Genomic DNA, 21497 nt, shown 5'->3' on the forward strand with positions numbered 1-21497 from the left:
TATTGATATGTATGAGAAATCGCATGACTAAAACTCTTTTAAAATAATTATCTAAGTATTTCTTGAAAATTGTGAAAAAATGAATTGGTACAGAAGTGTTTCCATTATTTTGTCTGATCCCTGTACATTACTATGATGAACTAATTCAGTGAAACCTCAAAAAAAAAAAAAAAAAAAAAAAAAAAAAAAAAAAAAAAAAAAAAAAAAAAAAAAAAAAAACACACATCTGTGTAGCGACTTCCTCTATTTACGACCACTTTTAGAAGACAAAGAATTTTTTTCACAGACTTTGCTTTGTGTTGAAGAGACCATCGAAATCCTGTCCAGCAACCGAGCATACTTCCGCACCAAATGGGATTAATGTCAAATAAAAAAACTATGAAAACAACAAATACAGTCAAACCCCGCTATAGTGAACACAACTCCCGGATATAGTGAACAAAATGCTTGCTACACACGTATAATGTTATTTATTGTGGAACCAAAACAAGAGAGGAAATTGGATAGTATGAATTTTTTTCTGTCTTCAACAGATTTATTTTCCTTCATTTTTTTGTAATAATTTTGAAATTTCTATTCTATTATTTTTCAGTCAACTATTAGCACACGCTGCACCCACTTCGAAAACAGCTTTCTCATAAACAAATGTTCGTGCAAAATAAAGCCTGCACGCTCTTTTAAAATATTTACAGTATCAGCTATGTCATGTAACTTCACTTTGCGGTTTTCTATAACTATTTTGTGGACTTTTATTATGTTTTCCGGATTAACCACATCTTTAGGGCGTCCAGACTGTGGCGCATCTTCAACATTTGTTCAACCACGTTTAAAATCAGCAAACCAGTCAATAATGGTCGAATTTCCTGGTGAGGAACCCGGATAACACTTATCGAGCCAAGCTTTAGTTTCTACCGTGTTTTTTCCCATTAAATAACAATGTTTAATAAGAAAGCAAAATTCTTTTTTATCCATTGTTTTAATAATATAAATTGGTGTTCGATTAAAATCACTGTAACTTTAAAATCAATCGGCAGATCGTTATAAATTTCGACACCTTTTATTTGAAGGTTAGGACTTGCTAAACAAAATACTAATTCTGCATTTAGGGCACCATTTGTATGTCAGACCGGAAACTTATCAGCCGATGTGTTATTAGCATAAAAATGAGCATTTTAAAAGAAAAACAAATTATTAAAAATAAATTATTTGATTTGAGGACTTATTTTTAAAATATCACAATAGAGAAAAAAAATGTATAACAAAAATTTTTCCCATTAACAAAAATGCTGTAATTTAAAAAACAACTCTATAAAAATAAATAAATAAATACTGATCTGTAATGTACTTTATTGCATGTTAAGAGGTCCATAAATTTATCTGGGCGAGTAACCTGTCTTTCTTGAATGACTGGAACTTCTGAATAACCTGCTTCCAAGAATATTTTTTGTAAGCCTAAATTGTAACCCTAAAAATGAAAAATTGATATTTTCAAACTAGTCAGAATTAGGACAATTAGATTAAATAATATGCTATTCTCATAAATGCTTTGTCCACTGATGCTAATTATGTAAGAACATTTTAGTGGGGAAAAAATGCAAACTTTTTAATTTTTTAGAGGATCATTTTTCAAAGTGGTAATAAAATGAAAATTAAATTACAATAATAGGCATCAATATACTTTTTTTATTTCAAAAGAGGTTCATATTAAAATCGTATTGTTACATATGTTTGATTTATTTAGATGCAATGGTGATCAAAACCAATGTAGATTATATTTATAAATCTAAGAAATAAATGGAAAGCATAAATTTTTAACATAAAAATTAAATCTTAGGCAAAATGCATAAAAATTTGCAGTTAAGGAAACACGATCAAATTTTTTTAATATTTAAAAAAGTGACTGCATTGTTTGGATACATAAAAATAAGCCAAAATTGAAAATTATTCAATGATTTCTTTTTAATGAAGATTATTAATAAGATTATATACAATAGTTGAAGAAATTCATTACAAAAATCAATGAATCATGAAGGATAAGAAAAAAAATTTCGAAATTCTTAAAAAAGGTTTATTTGTCTCAGCTATTTGCTCATTTTAAAGTTTTAAAAAAATTACAGAAATATAGTGTAATTAAGCAACAGATTCCTGTACTACAGAATCACACAATGAACTTTTAAAGATGTAATACTTCTAATGATATTGATTCTTTCGAAATCTGTTGATCAGCCATCAAAATGAAAAATATAATAAATCTGTAATTAATTAATAAATAAGAGCACAATTTATTTGAGGTGCATCAAATCCTGATATACATGAAATAATTTCACAGCAATCAGATTTAACATTTGATATAACTGTAGAGATTGCTTTAAGCCATTGAAGCTTAAAAATAAAAACATTTAAAAAATTGTTACCAAATTGTTTGATTTATAATATTGACAGAAAAAAAATTTAAATATTCATTTTCTAGTACTTATGTTAAATCAAAACTACAGATCAAGTAGTTCAATAAAGTTTCTTTGTGGCAAATAAAATCAAGAACAGAACTGTCATTTCTGCTTTAAGCTCTCAATATTTGCATATCAACACTTTTAAAGGAGAACAATGAGATAAAATATTATATATTATAAAATATTATTTCTAATAATTCTTTCGTTAATGCTGAGAATTTGTGCTTTTATTAATTTAAATAATACACTGTGTCCTAAAATAAGTTGACTGTTTTCAAAAATTCTTAACAAGAAAACAGTTATGGTAAAAAAAAGAAAAAAAAATCCTGCAACAAACTTATGTGGCAAGACAATTCTATAAGAGATGAAGATGCAAGTTTTTCTACAATTTTTTCCAGTGCACTTCAATGTAAGGTAATTTTGTCTTACAATTACAACATGTACATTTCAACATGTACAAGATTAGGTAAGATTTTCAAATGTACCGGTTTACTACTTGCAGCCCAGTCAAACACACAGGAACTCATAGAGAGAAAAAAATAATGCTCTATTACATAAATTTGCTACAGGACTTTATATTATTTTTCTTAAACTTAGAGTGCATGCACGTTTCAATAATAAATTCAATCAGTAAGTTTAGTCTGTATATTTAGTTTATTTAATTAAAGAAAGTGCAACAGGTAGAGATTAAACTCGAAATTAAAACATTCATTTAATGGAATGAAGTGAATCCTTACCAGTAAAAAAAATTCGCTTACATATAACATTTAAATTCAGTAGATAAAATTGTAAAGATTACTTTGATGGGGGTGAATTAAAATTATACACGGTCACTCAAGTTCTGTGATGATAAAAAACTGGTCTACACGAAGAAGAAATTAACATTGACAAATAATAAGATACATTAGCGGCTGACTAAACGATCATATAGATTTTGTCATAGTGCCAAAACCTACAATTAGACTATGCACAGAATATAAATAAACTGTGCATTATTCCATCAAATGAATCGTATGCCACAAATAGAGAACAGAAAAGTATAGGATGGTTCATTTTTTTTCCTTTCATATTTATGAACTCTACTGACAAGCATATGAAGAAAGCTCAAAAATACCAACTCATATAAATACATATTTAGTCAAATTTTCTGAATAAACCTTTAACCAAGGTTTTTAAAAAATAGATATTGGTTTGATTGTTCTCAGGAAAACTTTATTATCTCTTGAATAGAAAAAACATTCTGTTAAAATATACTGCTGCCCTGTGGCAGAATTTTTTCGGGATTTCTGCGACAAACAGTATCTTTTTGAAAGATACTTTTAATAATAACAAATATACTAACTTAAAGTAACAAAAGCGTTAACTTCAGAAGAAAAAATAAGAACAAAAAAAGTAGTGTAATTTTTAGAGCTAAATATGTAAAAAATTTTTATTCTACTATTTTGAGCGATATTCTCACAATTTGTAAGGGGAAAACACTTAAATTATTTCCTTTTCTTTCTTCGTAACTCATCATCAAATTTAAAAACAAATTTAATGTCAGCTCCACAGCAGTAACTACCGAAAAAATAAGTTCGACACCGCAATCGAACTCTTTACAGGGTATCAGCACATTTTAGATTTCCAAATTCATGACTTTTCATGACTCATTCCAAGAATTTTTCATGACTTAACGAAGTTACTATTTTCTCCAACAAAAACACAACAATAAATTTAAAAACGCATTATAATAACATTAATTGAAATAATAGGTATAACCAAAACTGTTATACTCTGCATCTTCATATTAAAAGATTTTAAATTTAAAAAACAGAGTAAAGAAAGAGTTGAAGTAATAAATAGCTGAAAAAAATACAAAAGCAAATAATTTTTGTTCTTTTCTTCTGCAGAATTATATTCTAAAGATACTTTTCTTGTTCATTGGAAAGAAAAGAAATACTCCTGATTTTTCTGTTCTTATTTCGGAATAAAAAAACTTTGCCAATGACTGGCTTGCTTCAGCTGGAATTTTAAGTTAATAAAAATAAAAATAATTACAAAAATTCTGAAATCACAGAAGTTTAAAAGATAATTCATTCTAAAAATTATGTTTTTTCTTTCATTTTTTAAAAGAACACTATAATTTTTAAAGAACACGATAAAAACAATACCCTGTCTTTAAAAAGAAGGATTACGAATGTGTGTTTTCATTTCAAGATTCAGCTGCTGTAACAAATAATATCAGATTAAAAATACCGGATTTTAAAAACTATATGGACATTGATAGCAATAACTGCCAAAAAAATAATAATAAATAAAAAGGAACGAATATTTTAGCAGAGAAGATAACCAAACTTTTGACTTCTCAAATGAAAATAGAAAAATTACAAGTCTTTTTTTCAACTTTGATGTGCAAGAACAGCTACGATTCTGCCACGGGAAGTTTGAAAAACTTTTGTTTATCACACCAGATAACAGAATGTGCTTTAAAATCACTAAAAATCACTTCCACAGTTTACACAGGTGGTATTTGCATACTTTAAAAGCTCATAAAAAAAAAGCAGCTTCAATAATTTTTTTGAAAAATAGGTCTTGATGTTATTTTGAAAATTAAGAGAACACTCTTCAGGTATAAAAAAGTTGCGATGATGTTAAAGATATAAATTGAATGAAACTAACTTTTAAGGTCAAATCACCAGAAATGAATGTAGAGTATAGTTTGTCCCACTCTTTTTTTAAATGAACATCCAATCTAGGGTAGACCAACAGCGCATCCTCATGGCAAACATATCGAGTGCTGAAAACTGCAGAGTATTCGCATCGGCTAGGCTCTGTTACGTTGAGTAGTTCTTCTTTAGGCCCACATTTTAGTCTGACCTGCGGGAAAGACATGTAGATTATTGCAGTAAAGCCTTGCTACAGTTCACTATAAATGGTAGTTTAATAACCAATTTCTTTTGATAAAATACTCTTCAGCATAAGACAATAGCATTTGGAGATCAAAGATAAATCGGTAGTCACTATGGAGAAATCTTCAGAGGAAGGCATTGGCCCACATTGGGCTGTCTGGCCAACTATGATAACGACAATAGCATTATTAGAAACAGTAATTACAATTGCACATAGTTTTTTATACATTATTAAATAAACACTAAATAAAACGTTAAAAACGAAAAATGAATCCACTGACTTATATATTCTATGCATTACATAAATTTTTATATTCATCTCCATAAAATTTTATTGATTTATTTTTTTATATGCGTCGTTGAACAGCCAACCCAATTTTTGGGTTTACGACTACTAATGTTCAACTCCGTAGCTTTGTAATTTTGAACCAATTCAGAAGACAAGGAAACTCCTGGATCCACCTTGATCTGAATACCCTTGGAGGTATTGATTTGTTATGGGAACAAGGAGGACTTTGCGACTCGACATATTTAATGTGCACCAGTCACCATTTACTACACGGGAAGTCTTTGGCCAGCTGGGATCAAACCCACGAACTCTTGGACACGGGTCCAGTGTCTTACGAATCAGGCTATTCCGGCCTACCATAAAAAATTTTATGTTTTTTTTTCCCAATGCCCAACTGAGTTGACATTTCGTCAATTCAGACGTATATGGGGCAGATTTGTTGGCTACTCTTTCAGGAACACGCTATTAGGTGGGCCAAGGTTGCCTCTACAGTAAGGACAGATAGTACAGAGAATGAAAAAACATCCATGCCTTGACTGGGATTCGAGCCCAGAACCTTTCTGATGCAAGGTCAATTCCCCGACCTCTACATAGTCCGGTCTGCAAATATTTTACAATTTGAAATTGTTAGTTAAATTTTCTTTGCATAAAATGATTGAACTCCCAAAAAGTTTGAAACATGCAGCAAGGCCTGAGCCCTGTTAATAATTAGTGGATGCTTTTTCAAATTAGAGCTATCAAATTTTTCACAATTGAAAATTTAAAAACAAGATATATTGGATAAAAATTTGAATCCTTTAATTCTTCAAATGAATTACAGTCGGACTTCTATATAACGAACTTTCATATTGCGAATTTTTTTGAGGAACCAAGAATATTTTGGAACGAACTTTTCTTCGAGATCCACTTTCCCTATTACCCAAAATATTCCAGAACATTTTAAACTTGTTAATGCATTGAAGGGGGAAATAATCTTGAATTTAGTAGCAATTAAACTTTGGAACACATGTGGCAATGTATGCTTAAAATTACTTTTATAATAAATGCAGCTATAATTTTTTGCATAAATTTAGCTTTTTTTAGTTGAAAATGCATGTGGCATGATTGTATAACACTGGATAATGTTTTGCTCTATTAAGATTTATAAAATAAATAGTAGATACTAGTTGACAAGATAAAGGTGTATCAATTGCTATTTTAGTTATGTCTAGTGCTCATGAATTTAAAACCTGTTTTGTGTTGCTTAAGTATTTCAAAAGATGATTTTCTATTTAACGAATTTTCCATATAACGAACTCATTATCGGGATGTAGCGACTTTGTTAAATAGAGGTCAGACTGTATATTAAAAACCGCATTTGTATTTGCAGATGTTCTGAACGCACACAAAAAAAATAGGAACATCGGGACAAGTAGCTAAATATCAAATCGGGACGAATTATTTTAGGAAGACCATGATCTCTGTTTCCTTAGAGCAGCCAACTACCGCGCTTTTTGCAAAATATTTTATAAAGTGGTTGACAATTAAGAACAAACAGCTTTCAATATATTAGTCTGACCATTTTTCTTCACCAACTGGAGAAAACTGGAGTTTTTTTATAAGAAACTTTCTTTCATATCATTCACGTGTAGTGGGTATGAAAGATAATTTAAAATTAAATATACACAAACATGAAATTTTCAACCATTAGCGGGAGTGATTGTGAACCCAACTTAATGCCCAATTTCTCGAGTAAAATCATTAATGACACATTTCGAAAAAATTAATGTCTCCATAATTTTAAATATTTTCAAAACATGAAATTCTAAATAAATTATATGCACCATAATTTAAATGAACAATTATGTATAAGTTTACTCTTATCTCTAATCACATTTATTATTCTAAAAGAAAAAAAATATTTACAAATGAGAGAGATGCCAAGTATAAATTCTAGTTCCAATATTTCTAAATAAAATATATAAGAATTTTTAGACATAAATGTGAATTCTTGAAACTTCTAAGCCTTGGATTCAAATTTTTTCCGGAATACAATCATCTGTGCATTAGAAAAAAAGTTTCCCACAAAACATAGAAAGCCCTGTATATTATTCACCTTGATAGAACGATTGATGGCACCGCATTGATCTCCATGCTTGAAAATCATCTCAGAGAAGGTGTTGTTCTCTATCTTCCAATGACTCCACACACTGTAAAATTTTAATCATTTACAAGAATAAAAAAACACATTAATAAACTCTAAACAAGTTTTACTGTAAATTGAGTGTTGATATTAATAATCCCTGGCTGTTAATATTAACAACCAAATCAGTTAATAATTGTAGAGAGCTATTATTAATAATAGCCCAGATTCATTACTTTAATCATAACATACACAGAATATATTTTACTTAAGCAAATGCATGAGTAGTTTCAAATTTTATACAATTAAATCTAATCTAAATTTGTTGATATCCAATCTAAATCTAATGTAATCTACATTAATTAAATTAAATCTAAATTTGTGGAATGGTATTAAAATGCATGAAATTTAGATTTCAAAAATTATCACTCATCTAAGGATAAGATGATATGCATAAAAACTTTTAAAACTATTATTTCAAATTAAAACATTCAGTACCTTTCCATATTAGTAGAGGTACTATAAGATTCTATGCACACCCTTTCGCCCAACTTTGCTTTCACAATTTAAATATGATGAGAAACATCGAGATTAAATCAGATGAGAGGATATAATAAAACTTTGGTTAAGATTTATTTGCCAGTCAATAATATTTTACATCAGATTGAACAAAGTATAAAAAGCAGATGTTTAATTAAAAAATAGTCCTTAAAAAAAAGTAACACTACTTTTCTAAACAGGTTTTAAGAAAAAAAATCCACAAAAAAGTTGTGATTACGATCACTGGTTACCCGTTGGTCAAATGAGTTTTCTTTCTGGATGGACTCCGTTAAACACCACACCATTTCTAATCATGGGTTGCAAAAACTCTCCATTGATGTTTGTCGTCGGATTGATTTACATATCCTGCCTATGCACATGTTTCACAAAACACTTTTCCTTCTTCAGCACTCATATTTATATTGAAATCACAGTCAAGAGAGTCATTATACGTTAATAATTAAAAGAATATAAAAATACTTTAAATTATTATTACGTAAATACATTAAACATGCCTGATAGTGAAAAATAAAACAGCAACGCATGTGCACTGGTTACTATTACTCTTGAACACAGTGTGTGGATGCCATCAAATCCAAAACAAGACACATTTTGTCAATGGGTAAAAAAACACAAAATTATTTTCTGATGTTGTCAAAGAGACAATAAATGAAGATATGTTGAAGATGATGATGGCAAAGAGACAATAAATGAAGATAGACATGAAGATATGTTGAAAAATAAAGAATGAATATGAAATAGAAATGAAGATATGTTGAAGATGATGATGGCAAAGAGACAACAAATGAAGATAGACATGAAGATATGTTGAAAAATGAATATGAAATAGAAATGAAGATATGTTGAAGATGATGATGGCAAAGAGACAATAAATGAAGATAGATAAACAAAACTTACCCTAAAATCCCTTGATATGCATTCCATCTGGTGGAAACTTCATATTGAGTCACATTCTGAAAAGGGCAAAATATGTACCGATACCTAAAAAATTTATTTTATGCTCAGTACTTAACAAATAAAGGAACAGTTTTTAAAAAGAAAATAAGTAACGTGTGGGGAGAGTCAACCTTAATCTACGAAAAGGTAACCCCACCATAGAATCGAGTTAACATGTCTTATATACTAGGCAATTGTATTATTGTAATGGTAGATACATTACAGTACTCCCCCACCAGAATTGTAGCTCTGACAGAATTTGATGAATGGATACCACTAGTTTATTCATTGTTGTTTTGTGAGAAGCCGGAACAGTTTTATTTAGATAACCACACTTTCTGAGTTTCGATCATGAGAGCTGTATTAAGTTGACGGTCATGGTCGCTCCTGTGTCCCCTTTAGCAGCCGAGACTAAGAGGCAACAGCCTGAGGAGGACAATGTTGCAGTCACAAGTCAATGTGGATATTCCATCGAAATGGGCATGTTCAGATCGAACTGGGCGTTACTGTCAAGGTAGACACGTTCACATCACGTCCGAAGGTCACCCATGTGGGGTTAGCTGTTATCGACACTGTCGACCTTCATCTATGAAAAGGTACCCCACCACAGAATCGAGTTAACATGTCTTATATACTAGTGAATTGGAATTACAATTTTGTAGTGGTAGATACACAACAACACTTTCAATCTGTATAATGGAACCAGAACATGGATAACAGTGACACAGCAGTCCCTTTGACTCTCCAAAAGGACCACCTAACATAATACCTGTCTTGGACTGAGGATTCTCTTCAGTGACGATTCAGTCTGGATGTATTCTCATGTGGAGAGATCCCAAAAAATCAATGTCATACTCCCTGAGGCAGAATTTGTTCATTCTTTCTGCGACAAACTTCCCTACGACTAATATTTTGCTTTTTCGTCGCCACAATTTTGCCACGGGGATCATACCTTTTTCACGTTCTCGAAAATGACCACTATGGTTAAGGTGTTCAGATGGTCTAGGTAAGCAACGTAGGCATACCGACCTTCACATGTTCAAAAGAGATGACTCGGACAGGTCTACACAACAGGGACAAGATCCCCAAATTTCATCTTTATGGATGATAACACCTCTCCACATAGACCTCAATTTCTAGACGAATAATTACAATTAGAGGATATTCAACAATTGCTGTGGCCTTCAATATCCCCATCAAACACATATAGGACACCCTGGACCACTCAACCGCAGCCTAAGTAGCAACTCAAATGACCCTCAAAGAGCTCAAGAGTGAGTGCGGTTGCCACATGGTTTTCAGGGTATACAGGTTGTACTCATTTTTGTTTATCCATATATTGGTCTTATTGGTTATTTTGGACAGGTTAGGTTTTATTTGCTTTGTTAGCTTTTTTTTATTGCAAAAAAAAGTAAATAAATAAAAAAAACATCTGTCCCTTCAATTGTTTTCACTAGGTATTTATGACAGTCCCAAATTTAAATCAGTGACAACAAACAAATTTAATATACCATTTTTGTTCCACTAGCGCATTCCTAATTTATCTAGATTTTTCTGTTTGACTTATTTGTTTAAAACAAAGCAACTTAGCTAAAGAAAATAGTTAACCGGTTTATTAAAAAATTAATATTATGACATGAGATATAAAAATTAACAAGAAGTAGATCTTGTGCTTACTTAGAGGTTTGGATTCTAATAAACGTTCACTAACAATCTGTATAAGTTATTTCATAAATAAGCACAGAATTTGGCACAAGTAAGAACTTTGTCTGCTTAATAGCCACAGACACGCCAAAGACAGGGTATCTGCTACATTTTAGATTTACAAATTCATGATTTTCCATGAATAATTCCAAGAATTTTTCATGACTTAACAAAGTTACTATTTTCTCGACAATAACACAACAATAAATTTAAAGAAGCATTATAATAACATTAATTGAAATTATATATTTAACCAAAACTGATATACTATGCATCTTCATATTTATAGATTTTAAATTTAAAAAACAGAGAAAAGAAAGAGTTGAAACAATTAAATAGCTGAAAAAAATACAAAAGCAATGAAATTTTTTTTCTGCAGAATTTTATTCTAAAGATACTTTTCCTGTTCTACGGAAAGGAAAGAAATACTCCTGATTTTCCTGTTTTCATTTTGGAATGAAAAAAATTCGCCAATCACTGGTTTGCTTCAGCTAGAATTTCAAATTAATAAAAATTCTTAAATCACAGAAGTTTAAAAGATATCTCTAGAAATGTTTTTTCTTTCATTTTTTGAAAGAACACCATAATTTATAAAGAATATGATTAAAACATTTTATATTCTAATAAAATATGACTGTAAGTGATGATTTCGTTATGAATTCAGATGTTCGAAACAAGAAAAAAAATTGAGGGAGGGGGATTCCACTTAAAAAATTAGATTTTTCTGCAATATAAAACCATGACTTTCCATTTGACATTTTTTTAAAAAAATAGTTAAAATCGTAACAGTACAGAAATTCATGATTTTCATGACTTTCCAAGTGCGCGGATACCCTACAAAGAGTTGCGAGGACAGCAAGCAACGTCACTCGCATGCACTTAATGATAGCGAGAGAGAGAGATCAAGCGTTTAGGGCACACACATGCTTTCATTACATCAATTTACTTTCAATCAATAACTTTTCATAAATATTAATAACTAATACAATATATTATTATTAATAAATTGCAGCAAACAGTATTTATCTTGAATTGCAGAAAGAATAATTTGGAATTTGAAATATTCGGATGATAGAAATTTACAGAAAACAAGGACAGAAATAAAAAAGGAAAAAAAAATTAAAAAAAGAAGAAAAATAAAACTTTTTCAAATAATTAAAAATGAACCTATATTAGAAAAAAATACCCAAAAAGATATAATCTTGTCATTCGCTGAAATGAGAATATCCGCAAAAATAGTGCTTTTTAATGCTGTATAATGAATAGAGCTTTTGAATATAGAGAAAGCAAAATCTATCAATGCGCTGTAAAGAGCACTAGAGTGGAGGGAAAAGAAACCAATTTGAAAATGAAGTTTTATCTAGAAGAAATTACAAAAATGGGCACTTTTCCATCAGCTGTGCACAAATGTTGCCATATTTGTTAATAGTAAGCAAAACAAGTTCAACTATAAACAAATTTTATTGAATTGTAAATGAAACAGTTTTACCCCAAAAGAATGTTACTAAGGGGTTACTAGGTTTTACTGAGAGCAGTGTTTTCATCGCAGAGAAAAAATGGGTGAGAATTTCTCACCCTTTCTCAAAAACAGGGTGAGATTTCAAAAAGTTAAGTGAGATTTCTAAAAATTAAAAAACAAAAACGTAAAGAGACATGAAAAAAAATCATTTCTTTAATTATAATACATTTTTAATATCTTCTAATTTTTAAAGCATTGAATATTTTTGCTGCATCATCATATGGAAAATGTTCTATATCTACTTTTTCATCAGCTATTCTAATTAGGTAACTCAAATGCGTATTTGTTTCGTTTTGATCGTTTCTACCCACATTTGTTTCATTTTCATTTGTCCGTTTCGGAGTAGAAGATATTGCCTTTACAAGGTATTTGTCCATCTTGCATTAATGCTCAAAAAATTTGAACGTCTTACATGAAGAAACCTTACCTACAGTAAACACGTGGTTGCAGAGAAATGCGTTCTGAAAGAGGTTCGGAGGGATGGTGTTCTGTAGTTCTTAAAGATTCTGAACAATGCTGGTAAACAGGGAAGCTAGATAATGGGGCAGATGTTGAAAATAACGAAAGATCCAGGAAGAAAAGTGAAACGGATTTCTTTCTAATTGGCGCAATGAAAAATTTTTTTCAAAATGCGAGATTCGCGAATTTTGAGAAATTCGCGAATTTTGAAATTGGTTTATAGAATGCGCGAATTTCTCGCGGTAATCATTTTTTAATGCGAGAAAAGAAAAAAATATGCGAGATTCTCGCGTTCTCACGCTACAGTGAAAACACTGGAGAGGTACCTCCCAGTAAACACACACCTCATGGCAAACGTAAGGCCGTAAGCTGGCATTCTAGGTAAGATAACGGCAAAAGGGAAGTACAATAGGATCCTTTATCGTTTGTATTGAGGCATTTCAGGAAGAGGCGGAATAACTCTTCACTTATACAGGTCCGAAAAATAAAACGGTTGTTTGGTCTCTTACACTTAACTAGTTACAGGACCTTTATTGTATATTGTTAATTAATTGTAATGCTACAATAGATTATTAATAAGGAATAGATGCAGAGTTGGTAAAAAATGCGCTTTTAACTTAAAAATTTGAAAAAATCAGGAGAGAAGGGAAAAAAATCCTAAAACCATTAACCGTATTTTTTGAGAGGAAAAAATTTATTATTTTATTTTTCTCTGAAAACTGCTAATTTTTTACATAGAATATTAAAAACTAGAATTTTATTATTTTACTATAATCTAAATATACTTACTGTAGCATTACCTATTATATTTTTTAAAAAAATAATTTTATTAAAAAATAATTATTTTAAATTTTATTACAATTTTTAAATAAATATATCTAATTATTTTTTTTCTATTTTTTCTTTTTGAAATCATTTTCTAAAGTATAATTTTTAACTCGAAATATAATATATTCTTACTTTCTAGAAAAATTTAATACATATTCCCTTAAAAATAAGAATAAATATTAACAATTCCTTTGTTCATTGAGAAAAAGGTTTTATTTTTTCGATTGCTTATTATAAAATTCTGTTAAATTTATTGTATTAAACATGTACTTAAGAAAGATTTATTGAATTGAATACTTATTGAAGACATTTTCTTATTGAAGACTTATTATTATTTTTTTTTATTGAATAAGGGATACATTTATTTTTAATGTTAAAGGATTCAACAAGAAATCTATCATTTTTATAATTCATGGTAAAAAAAAAATCTAGCAGTAATTTTATATGATAGCAGTAAAAGGCTAAATGTCCGTTATTGTCTGTATTTTGGCATTTTAGGAAGAAGCGATATGGAAACTTTTCCCATTGGTTCTGTTTTGGTCGCTTAAAATTATTACTGTAAGCCCCAAATGAAATTAACATAAATTTTTTCCAGACTATGATTCCTTTTTTAAACTTTCTTTAAAACAAAAATGAATGGTAAGTTCAAAATTCATCTAAATAAAAAAATCATTTATAGAAAATAAATAGAAAAAAATATTGTAAACTGTTTAAATCCTCCTTGAAATTATAAATATCTTAAATTTAGAGCAAGGATTTTTAATGAAATATCCTTTTTATTACATTAATTTGCTAACTTTTATTACAATTTAAGTATTTTGTAATAATGAATGTATACCATTTAAAATAGTAAACTTTTTATTTATATAAAATGTTTTTTTTCATTTATTTTTATTTTAATGTTTATTTTAAACTTAATATCTTAGTTTAATCACTTACTTCTTAAAAACTGGATTCAAAATAGTTTAAATGGTCTTAAGAATTTTGAATTTCAAAAAAACCGTATTTAAATTTTCTGATTGGTTAGAGCAAATGTCTTGTCTAATAAAGTAAAGAACTTTTTTTTCCTAAACTTTTAAGCAATACTTGAAAGTAATAATTGTTCAGGAAATTTTGTTCTTAAAAATATGTTTTTAAATAATAGAAATACATTAGGATATTTTTATTAATTGAACTTCAAAATACTAAGCAAATAGTTTTTTGTTTTAAAACTTATAATACAGAATATAAATGAACATAAAAATTATACTTTCAAAATGTTAATTATATTTATTTTTTATTTGCAGAACAAAAATATTTTTTCATGGAGCATTATATTTATTTTTAAAATAGTATATATACATTAAGGAAAAAAACTGTTATGAATGCAATACATAGATGGCGCTGTTTTTTAATTTTAAATTTTAGACGTGTTTTCGAGTCCTGCCGATAGATTGCAGAAAATATAAAGTGTAGGGTCTTGTAGGGTTGCCTTTCTTTTAACTTTGATAGAATTTCGCCAATTTACACAGAATGACAGACGGTACGGCTTTTGCCCAGAGAATGAGTCCAGGCATAACCTCTAGAGGACACTGCGGGGAGTATCATTATTTCAATTTGGTAGACGATTCCCCCCCCCCACCATGCACAACCCTCCAACAAAAGTTTCTGCTTACTATAGTCAAGCAAATCTATCATTCATGTGTGGCAAGGGTCTGCACTATTTATTCCAGCACAAAATATGACATAAATAAAAAAATGTTCTACTGCATATTGCCTTAACCAATTAAATAGCGGAATAGTTATTTAAAACCAGAATTGTGTTATTGAGTTTTATTTTAAAACTCAATTCTTTTAATAGCAAATTAGACAAAATGAAACATTAAATTTCTCTATTTCAATCTTTCTTTACACTTACATTCATCACATACTTCAATTCAAGTGTTAATAAAAATAGCATCGTATTTCAAGCTGGAAAAAATACAAAAGTTATAGCATGATTTAAAAAAATTTACCGATTTTTACTTCTATGAAGTCGATATAAGATTTAAATAAAAATGCATTGTGTGAAAAATTACTCATTCGCCAGTAATGTTCCCTTGTTGTAGAAAAATGAAAGAAACATAACAATACAAAATAATAAACACACATTTAATCATTTTCAAATGTCATTTGCAAAATATTTCCTATACATTGAAAACATTGGTAACATTATTTACTTTAAAAACATTGTTTTCTCTCACAAGGGGTTTTGGGTTAACAAATTTTAAAATTGTGCTGTGTTTTAAATCTTAGGAAATAATAGCAGAAATATGGCTGAAATATGAAATTAACGGTAAGAGAACCGAAATTTTATCTGTTTGCCCAATTAAACTGTTGGTGTAGTTTTAAATTTACGGTCAATTTGCAAATCAATATTTTAGAAAAGGCATAACTATTTAAACAAAATTGAATGATTATGTAATTAGAACTAAGTGGAGCTCTTTTAACAATAAACTGGTGAGAAATGAAATAGCATTTCATGCTGCCGAATCGACTTGGCAATTTTCATAGTACAAAACGAATCCAATGAATAATTTTCATACCTCCTTTTTAACGAGTGCAGCGCTTTAAGAATTAATTTATTGAAATTCGATTAAAGTTTGACGTTAATTTAAAAAAAAATTCAAAAACTGGTCATCGTTCGTAAACATGCAAATATTTAAATATATTAAATGTTTTTCAGATAGTGACTATAATTTATACCTTGACTGCAGCAGATAAATTTTTATCAATTGATCAGCTTCTACAGTCCCTTTTTAGAGACGATTTTAAATATTAATAATATGCTTACTGATAATAGTTGTTCCACACAATTTATTTTTATGTACCCTTGTTTTCTACATGAAGGCACCGTCACCTGTTCGCTACGCTCGATAATCCCTGTAGTTGATTCTCATTCATCAAGTTTGAAATAATTGAAGATCAAGTACAAATTGTTTTCTTCCACTTTTTTAAATAAAAATTACGATTGGATTACCAGCAGTTGCATTTTAAGGATTACTAAGTTTTGACAAATGAAAAACGAGGAAAAAATGGTCTCGCCGAGAGTTATTACACATTGAAGATGTTCTATAGAAAAAGCAATTTATGCCCGCGCTCAAATTCGTTTTTTTTTCTCTCAGAACTAGAGGCATTGGGCACAAACTTGGCACAATGTTCTTAAAAGTTTTTTTTTTCCTGAAAAGTCGATTAAAAATTATTTGTTTAATATAAAATTATTATACTTTTATTTAAGTTCATTATATTAACTTGTTAACTGTAACAAAATAAAAAGGATAGCTGGATTTGAATAATAAATAACTGTGCTTAAAAAAATTACATTTAGAAAGGCAGAATGTGCGACACAATAAGAAAGATTAATAAATTAGAAGTAATTTTTTCTTGTTAACAGATCATATAGGAAACATTTCTTATCTCTCTTTATTCTACATTTATTTTGAAATGTCGAAGCTTTATATTTGGCAACACCTAATCTTTTTCTATATAATATTTTTTTCCTTATTTTTATTATTTTTAATATTAAGTCAAGAGGGATATTATGAAAATCGCGTAAATGAAAAATTTTTCCACAACAATCGATAAATATTTATTAGTTAAAGAAAAATTAAAAAGAACCTTTTAAATTGTAATAACTTTCAAACAAATAAGAGTTTCTAAAAGGAAATAAAGACTATGTTACAGTTATAAACAAATTTGGCTCTTTCAGCATACCAAATTTAACTTCTGCAGCTGAATTCTTGTGGCCATAGAGTGGCCCACGTGTTATTTTGCTAACAAATTTAAGAGTAAAAATAATTTTGACTTAATTTTAGAATTATTTTTTAATTCCATTGTAATCTCCGTTCAATTTCCTACATATCTTCGTAATTTGAAGTTACTAAATCTTACAGTGTTTAATAAAATGTAACGTTACGTTGAAAACCCCAAAACAGTTACCTTTTCAGTTTTCTGACAGAGAAGGAAATTTATTAATATCTGCTTGTTTCACGTTAATTTAACAATGCAGTTTATTTTTCCAACTTCATAAAAAATAAATTTTTAGAAATGGTCAGTGTTAATGTTATTATTCTAGGTTCTCATGAGTTCGCACTTTTCGATTAGACCAACTTAATCGATTAGATTAACTTCAACACTATAATCTTAAGTAAAGAATTCTAAGAGTCATGAAAAAAATCATGATAGCATCTCGAAAATCAAAGAGCATCTCGAAATGATATAATAAAAAATAAAGAAGATAATTTTCAAAATTCTTGGAATTAATTGTTTTACAGACTGAGTTTTTTCTTTTTATTTTCACCAGAGCATATTTTTAATAGTGTTACATTAAATTACTTTAAAGCAATTCTATATTCCTTTCATAGTTAACTTATACACAACTATTGTTCTCCTTTTTGGCAGCAATTATAAATAAATATTAATACTGAAGAAAGAAAATAATTTCGTATTGTTCTACGAAACGTATATAGGCTGGAATTAAAAATCAATTTAGCCCATTGACTGACAAAAGGACAAAAATTAATTTAGACACCTTTTGTAATTTATGATGACATTATAAAAAATCTATCCAAGAAAAAAAAAAGATCAATGGGTATCCAGTGATTGGAATAGTGCAATTACAATTCTCTCATGTTATTAAACAAATAGTATTCTTTAACTTTCATTAATCATTTTATTAACAAATAAAATTGTAATTGTATAGTATATTTTTTTCTCTTAATAACACATACTTTTTTAAATTTTTTATTTTAATAATCTTTTTTTGGATTAATTCTGTTTTAGAAAACAGTTCAAACCAATCTTTCAATAAAATTTTCTATAAATATCTGATATCTAGTAACTAATTCTTAGTTTATTTACAGTTAAATATAATAAATTTCGCAATTATACCTATTTTGTTTGAAATAATAGCCCAATTTGTTTGAAAGCTAATGCTAATTTAAGTGTTCATTCGTGTTTTTTTCCAGGTAAATTTTAAATATTGACTGTTTATTCATTTTTGTAGAAAATTTATTTTTTCGTCAGGAGATCTTTGTCTTTTTTTAATTTTGTAAGCTCGCACTGAATTGTCAATTAAGAGTACCGAAAGAGAGAGAGAGGAATTCGTATGTTGCAAGATATAAATCTTAACAGTTATATTGACAGTTTTAAAAATAAATAAACTTAACGATAAAAAGTGTTCTCAGTTTAAACTGTCAAAATTCTCGTCAACAAATAAAATAATTTCTCAGTAATTTTTACTTGTTTTATTGTTGTAATACACAATCTGTATTCCTTACACAATCTGTATTCCTTAGGTTAAAGTGCAGATGATAATTTTCAAGTTGAGGTAGTCCTCGAAATTCGTTACGGTTAGCATTTTAACAAAACATTCTTACGTAACGCTACTTCACTTGTACATTTTAAAAGCAAAATGTTCTGTGTTTCAGTTTAAAATATTGCTTTTTAAGGGAAGAAAAAATAAAACAAGGATTTAAGAGAAACAATTACGCCGGTAGGTGATCGGAAGCGGGGGGAGTCAGAGACTGCCTGTTTTCTTGTTTTAATTTTCGCATGGAACAATTTCTTAACAGAAAGAGTTAATAATATATAGTAATAATACATATTAATCTTATAATGAAACAGGATTTTATTTTTCTGTACAGCATACAGATAAGTTTTAATACAATAAGTTCGTTTATTGCTGGTGGTTAACTAAATGTTTCTGTTATTTAATTTATTTTTCCTTTATAACACCAGAAATCGTTTTTAATAATTTAAAAAATATATATTGGTCTTAATTTGACAACATAATACTGTCTGAAATCACATTACACATGTTTTTAAAAAGAATCGCTTAAGTGACCTTGTTTCCATTCCCTCAAGTTAAGGGAAAAAGAGAGGGGAAAGCGAACACTTTAAACCCCTCTCCCCCGATTCTAAGAAATATTCTCTTCAACCAGGTGGTCGTTACTCATACCCCAGAGGCCAAAAGATTCAATGGTCGCCAAAAAATTTGAAAAAAGAAGGATAAAAGATGAAAATGGTCAACTTCAAAAGGGGTCTTTCTGTTTTATTGCAGCAATGAGATCCACAACAGCCAACAGCCTAAGGACAAACTTTTATTCATTAGCTCATGTTATATTTTCAGTGCACTTTTATTCTTTATTTTTTTAATAAGTTATTAATATAATAATTATTTAAATAATTTTACTTTCTTAGTTTAATTACTTTATTTAATTTAATAGAAAAATCGGTAGTCATTTTTTTACCAGGACTATGTATTGACGGCACGTTTCACCTGTTGTTTACAAATAAAACTTCTGATCAGAGCTAAGAAGTTTTCTTTAAATATGTTTCTGACCACTAAAAAGTATAATAAAAATATTAAAATTTTTTAATTTTTTATTAGTTTATCGTATAATTAAATTGTAATAATTTTCTGATCAGAGTTTCTCTAATCAAAAACGGTTAACAATCTAAAAATCGTCTCACATTTGCTTTCAGTTCTAAATTTTTTCGAATATTTTACAAAATCAATTAACTGGGAAAACTGTATTTCTAAGTTCGCTTTTGTTGCTTCATAATTGCTTTTTATTTATGTTATATTTTGCTTTTTTGCATGGAAGGAAATGCTGGAAGAAAAAATCTTTCGGAAGAAAGGTCAAGATAAAAGGCAAGAACATCTCAAGTCTTTATATTAAGGGTAAAATTTAGGATTAAATTTTTAACAAAATTAGGAAATTACTTTAATGTTACTGAAATATGTTTTTTCAAACACTTTTTAATTTAATTTTTTTTAAAAATAAATAACGCATAACTCAATCTACAAAAGCATTTGCTTAAAATGTCTTCTTAAAAATAATTAAGATAAACATTTACTTTATTATCCCATGGAAGAAATCTACTGTGACATATTTGCATTTTTTTAAATTATTTAAAATATTGTTAAATTATTTAAAATACTGTAATATAAATATTTGCAGCATAATATTTTTTCTTTCTTCATAGTATTAAGTTTTCTGTATTAAATAATAACATTTTCTTAATAACTGGTAAAATCTGATGACTGACTACTTAACTGATTCTTTTTCCAGTTTTTGTGCAAATTTTACTATTTATCTAATCTTATTTGTCTTTTTCTTAATATATTATTTCGATCTCTATCTTAAGATTTATAGTTTATTTTAAATCTCTTCCTGTTGAACCTTCACCTATTGAAATTTTATTTTTTAAAAAGTGATGACATATTTTCCATAAAAAAAAGTAACTTTAATTGACGGTTGAATGTATACATATATCTGATGATTACTATGTACTGCAAAAAATTAATCTAAATATTTTTTGAAATTATAATGGAAAACGCAAGGAATTTTATTTTTAAAATTAAGGGTAATCCGGACAAAAGTAATATATTAGATTATTTTAGTATCAATAATGCGAATAACTTCTATGTCTGTTATGCCTGATTTTTTTTCATTCATATCCTAATCTTTTTCTAAATTTGAATTAGAAAACAAAATTTAAAAAAGAAAATTTTTCACTTTAATATTACGTCATGCTATAAAAGAATTATAACTTATTATTTTCTTAATGATTGTCATTTATAATATTTGATTGATTTGATAAAGTAATTTTATTATAAATATTAGGCAGCATTTACCAAAACACACATTTTACCCCATTTTGGAAAAAGATGCATATAGAGTTAAGACTTTAAATTCTATTCTTTACTTTAGATATA

General features: G+C 28.4%; 1 protein-coding gene across 1 annotated transcript in view; it reads right to left on the reverse strand.

Moving 5' to 3' along the window:
- LOC107454505 (N-acetylglucosamine-1-phosphotransferase subunit gamma) overlaps positions 1–21497 on the reverse strand; it is a gene marked incomplete at its 5' end in the record, with an annotated part of 36612 nt that overhangs the window by 10425 nt on the left and 4690 nt on the right. Inside the window, 4 exon segments of the mRNA XM_071178200.1 lie at positions 1346–1465; positions 5109–5306; positions 7723–7816; positions 9208–9291. Of these exon segments, the coding sequence (XP_071034301.1) occupies positions 1346–1465; positions 5109–5306; positions 7723–7816; positions 9208–9291 (496 nt within the window).

Source organism: Parasteatoda tepidariorum, chromosome 3 (genome assembly GCF_043381705.1).
Source record: "Parasteatoda tepidariorum isolate YZ-2023 chromosome 3, CAS_Ptep_4.0, whole genome shotgun sequence".
Lineage (NCBI taxonomy): Eukaryota > Metazoa > Arthropoda > Arachnida > Araneae > Theridiidae > Parasteatoda > Parasteatoda tepidariorum.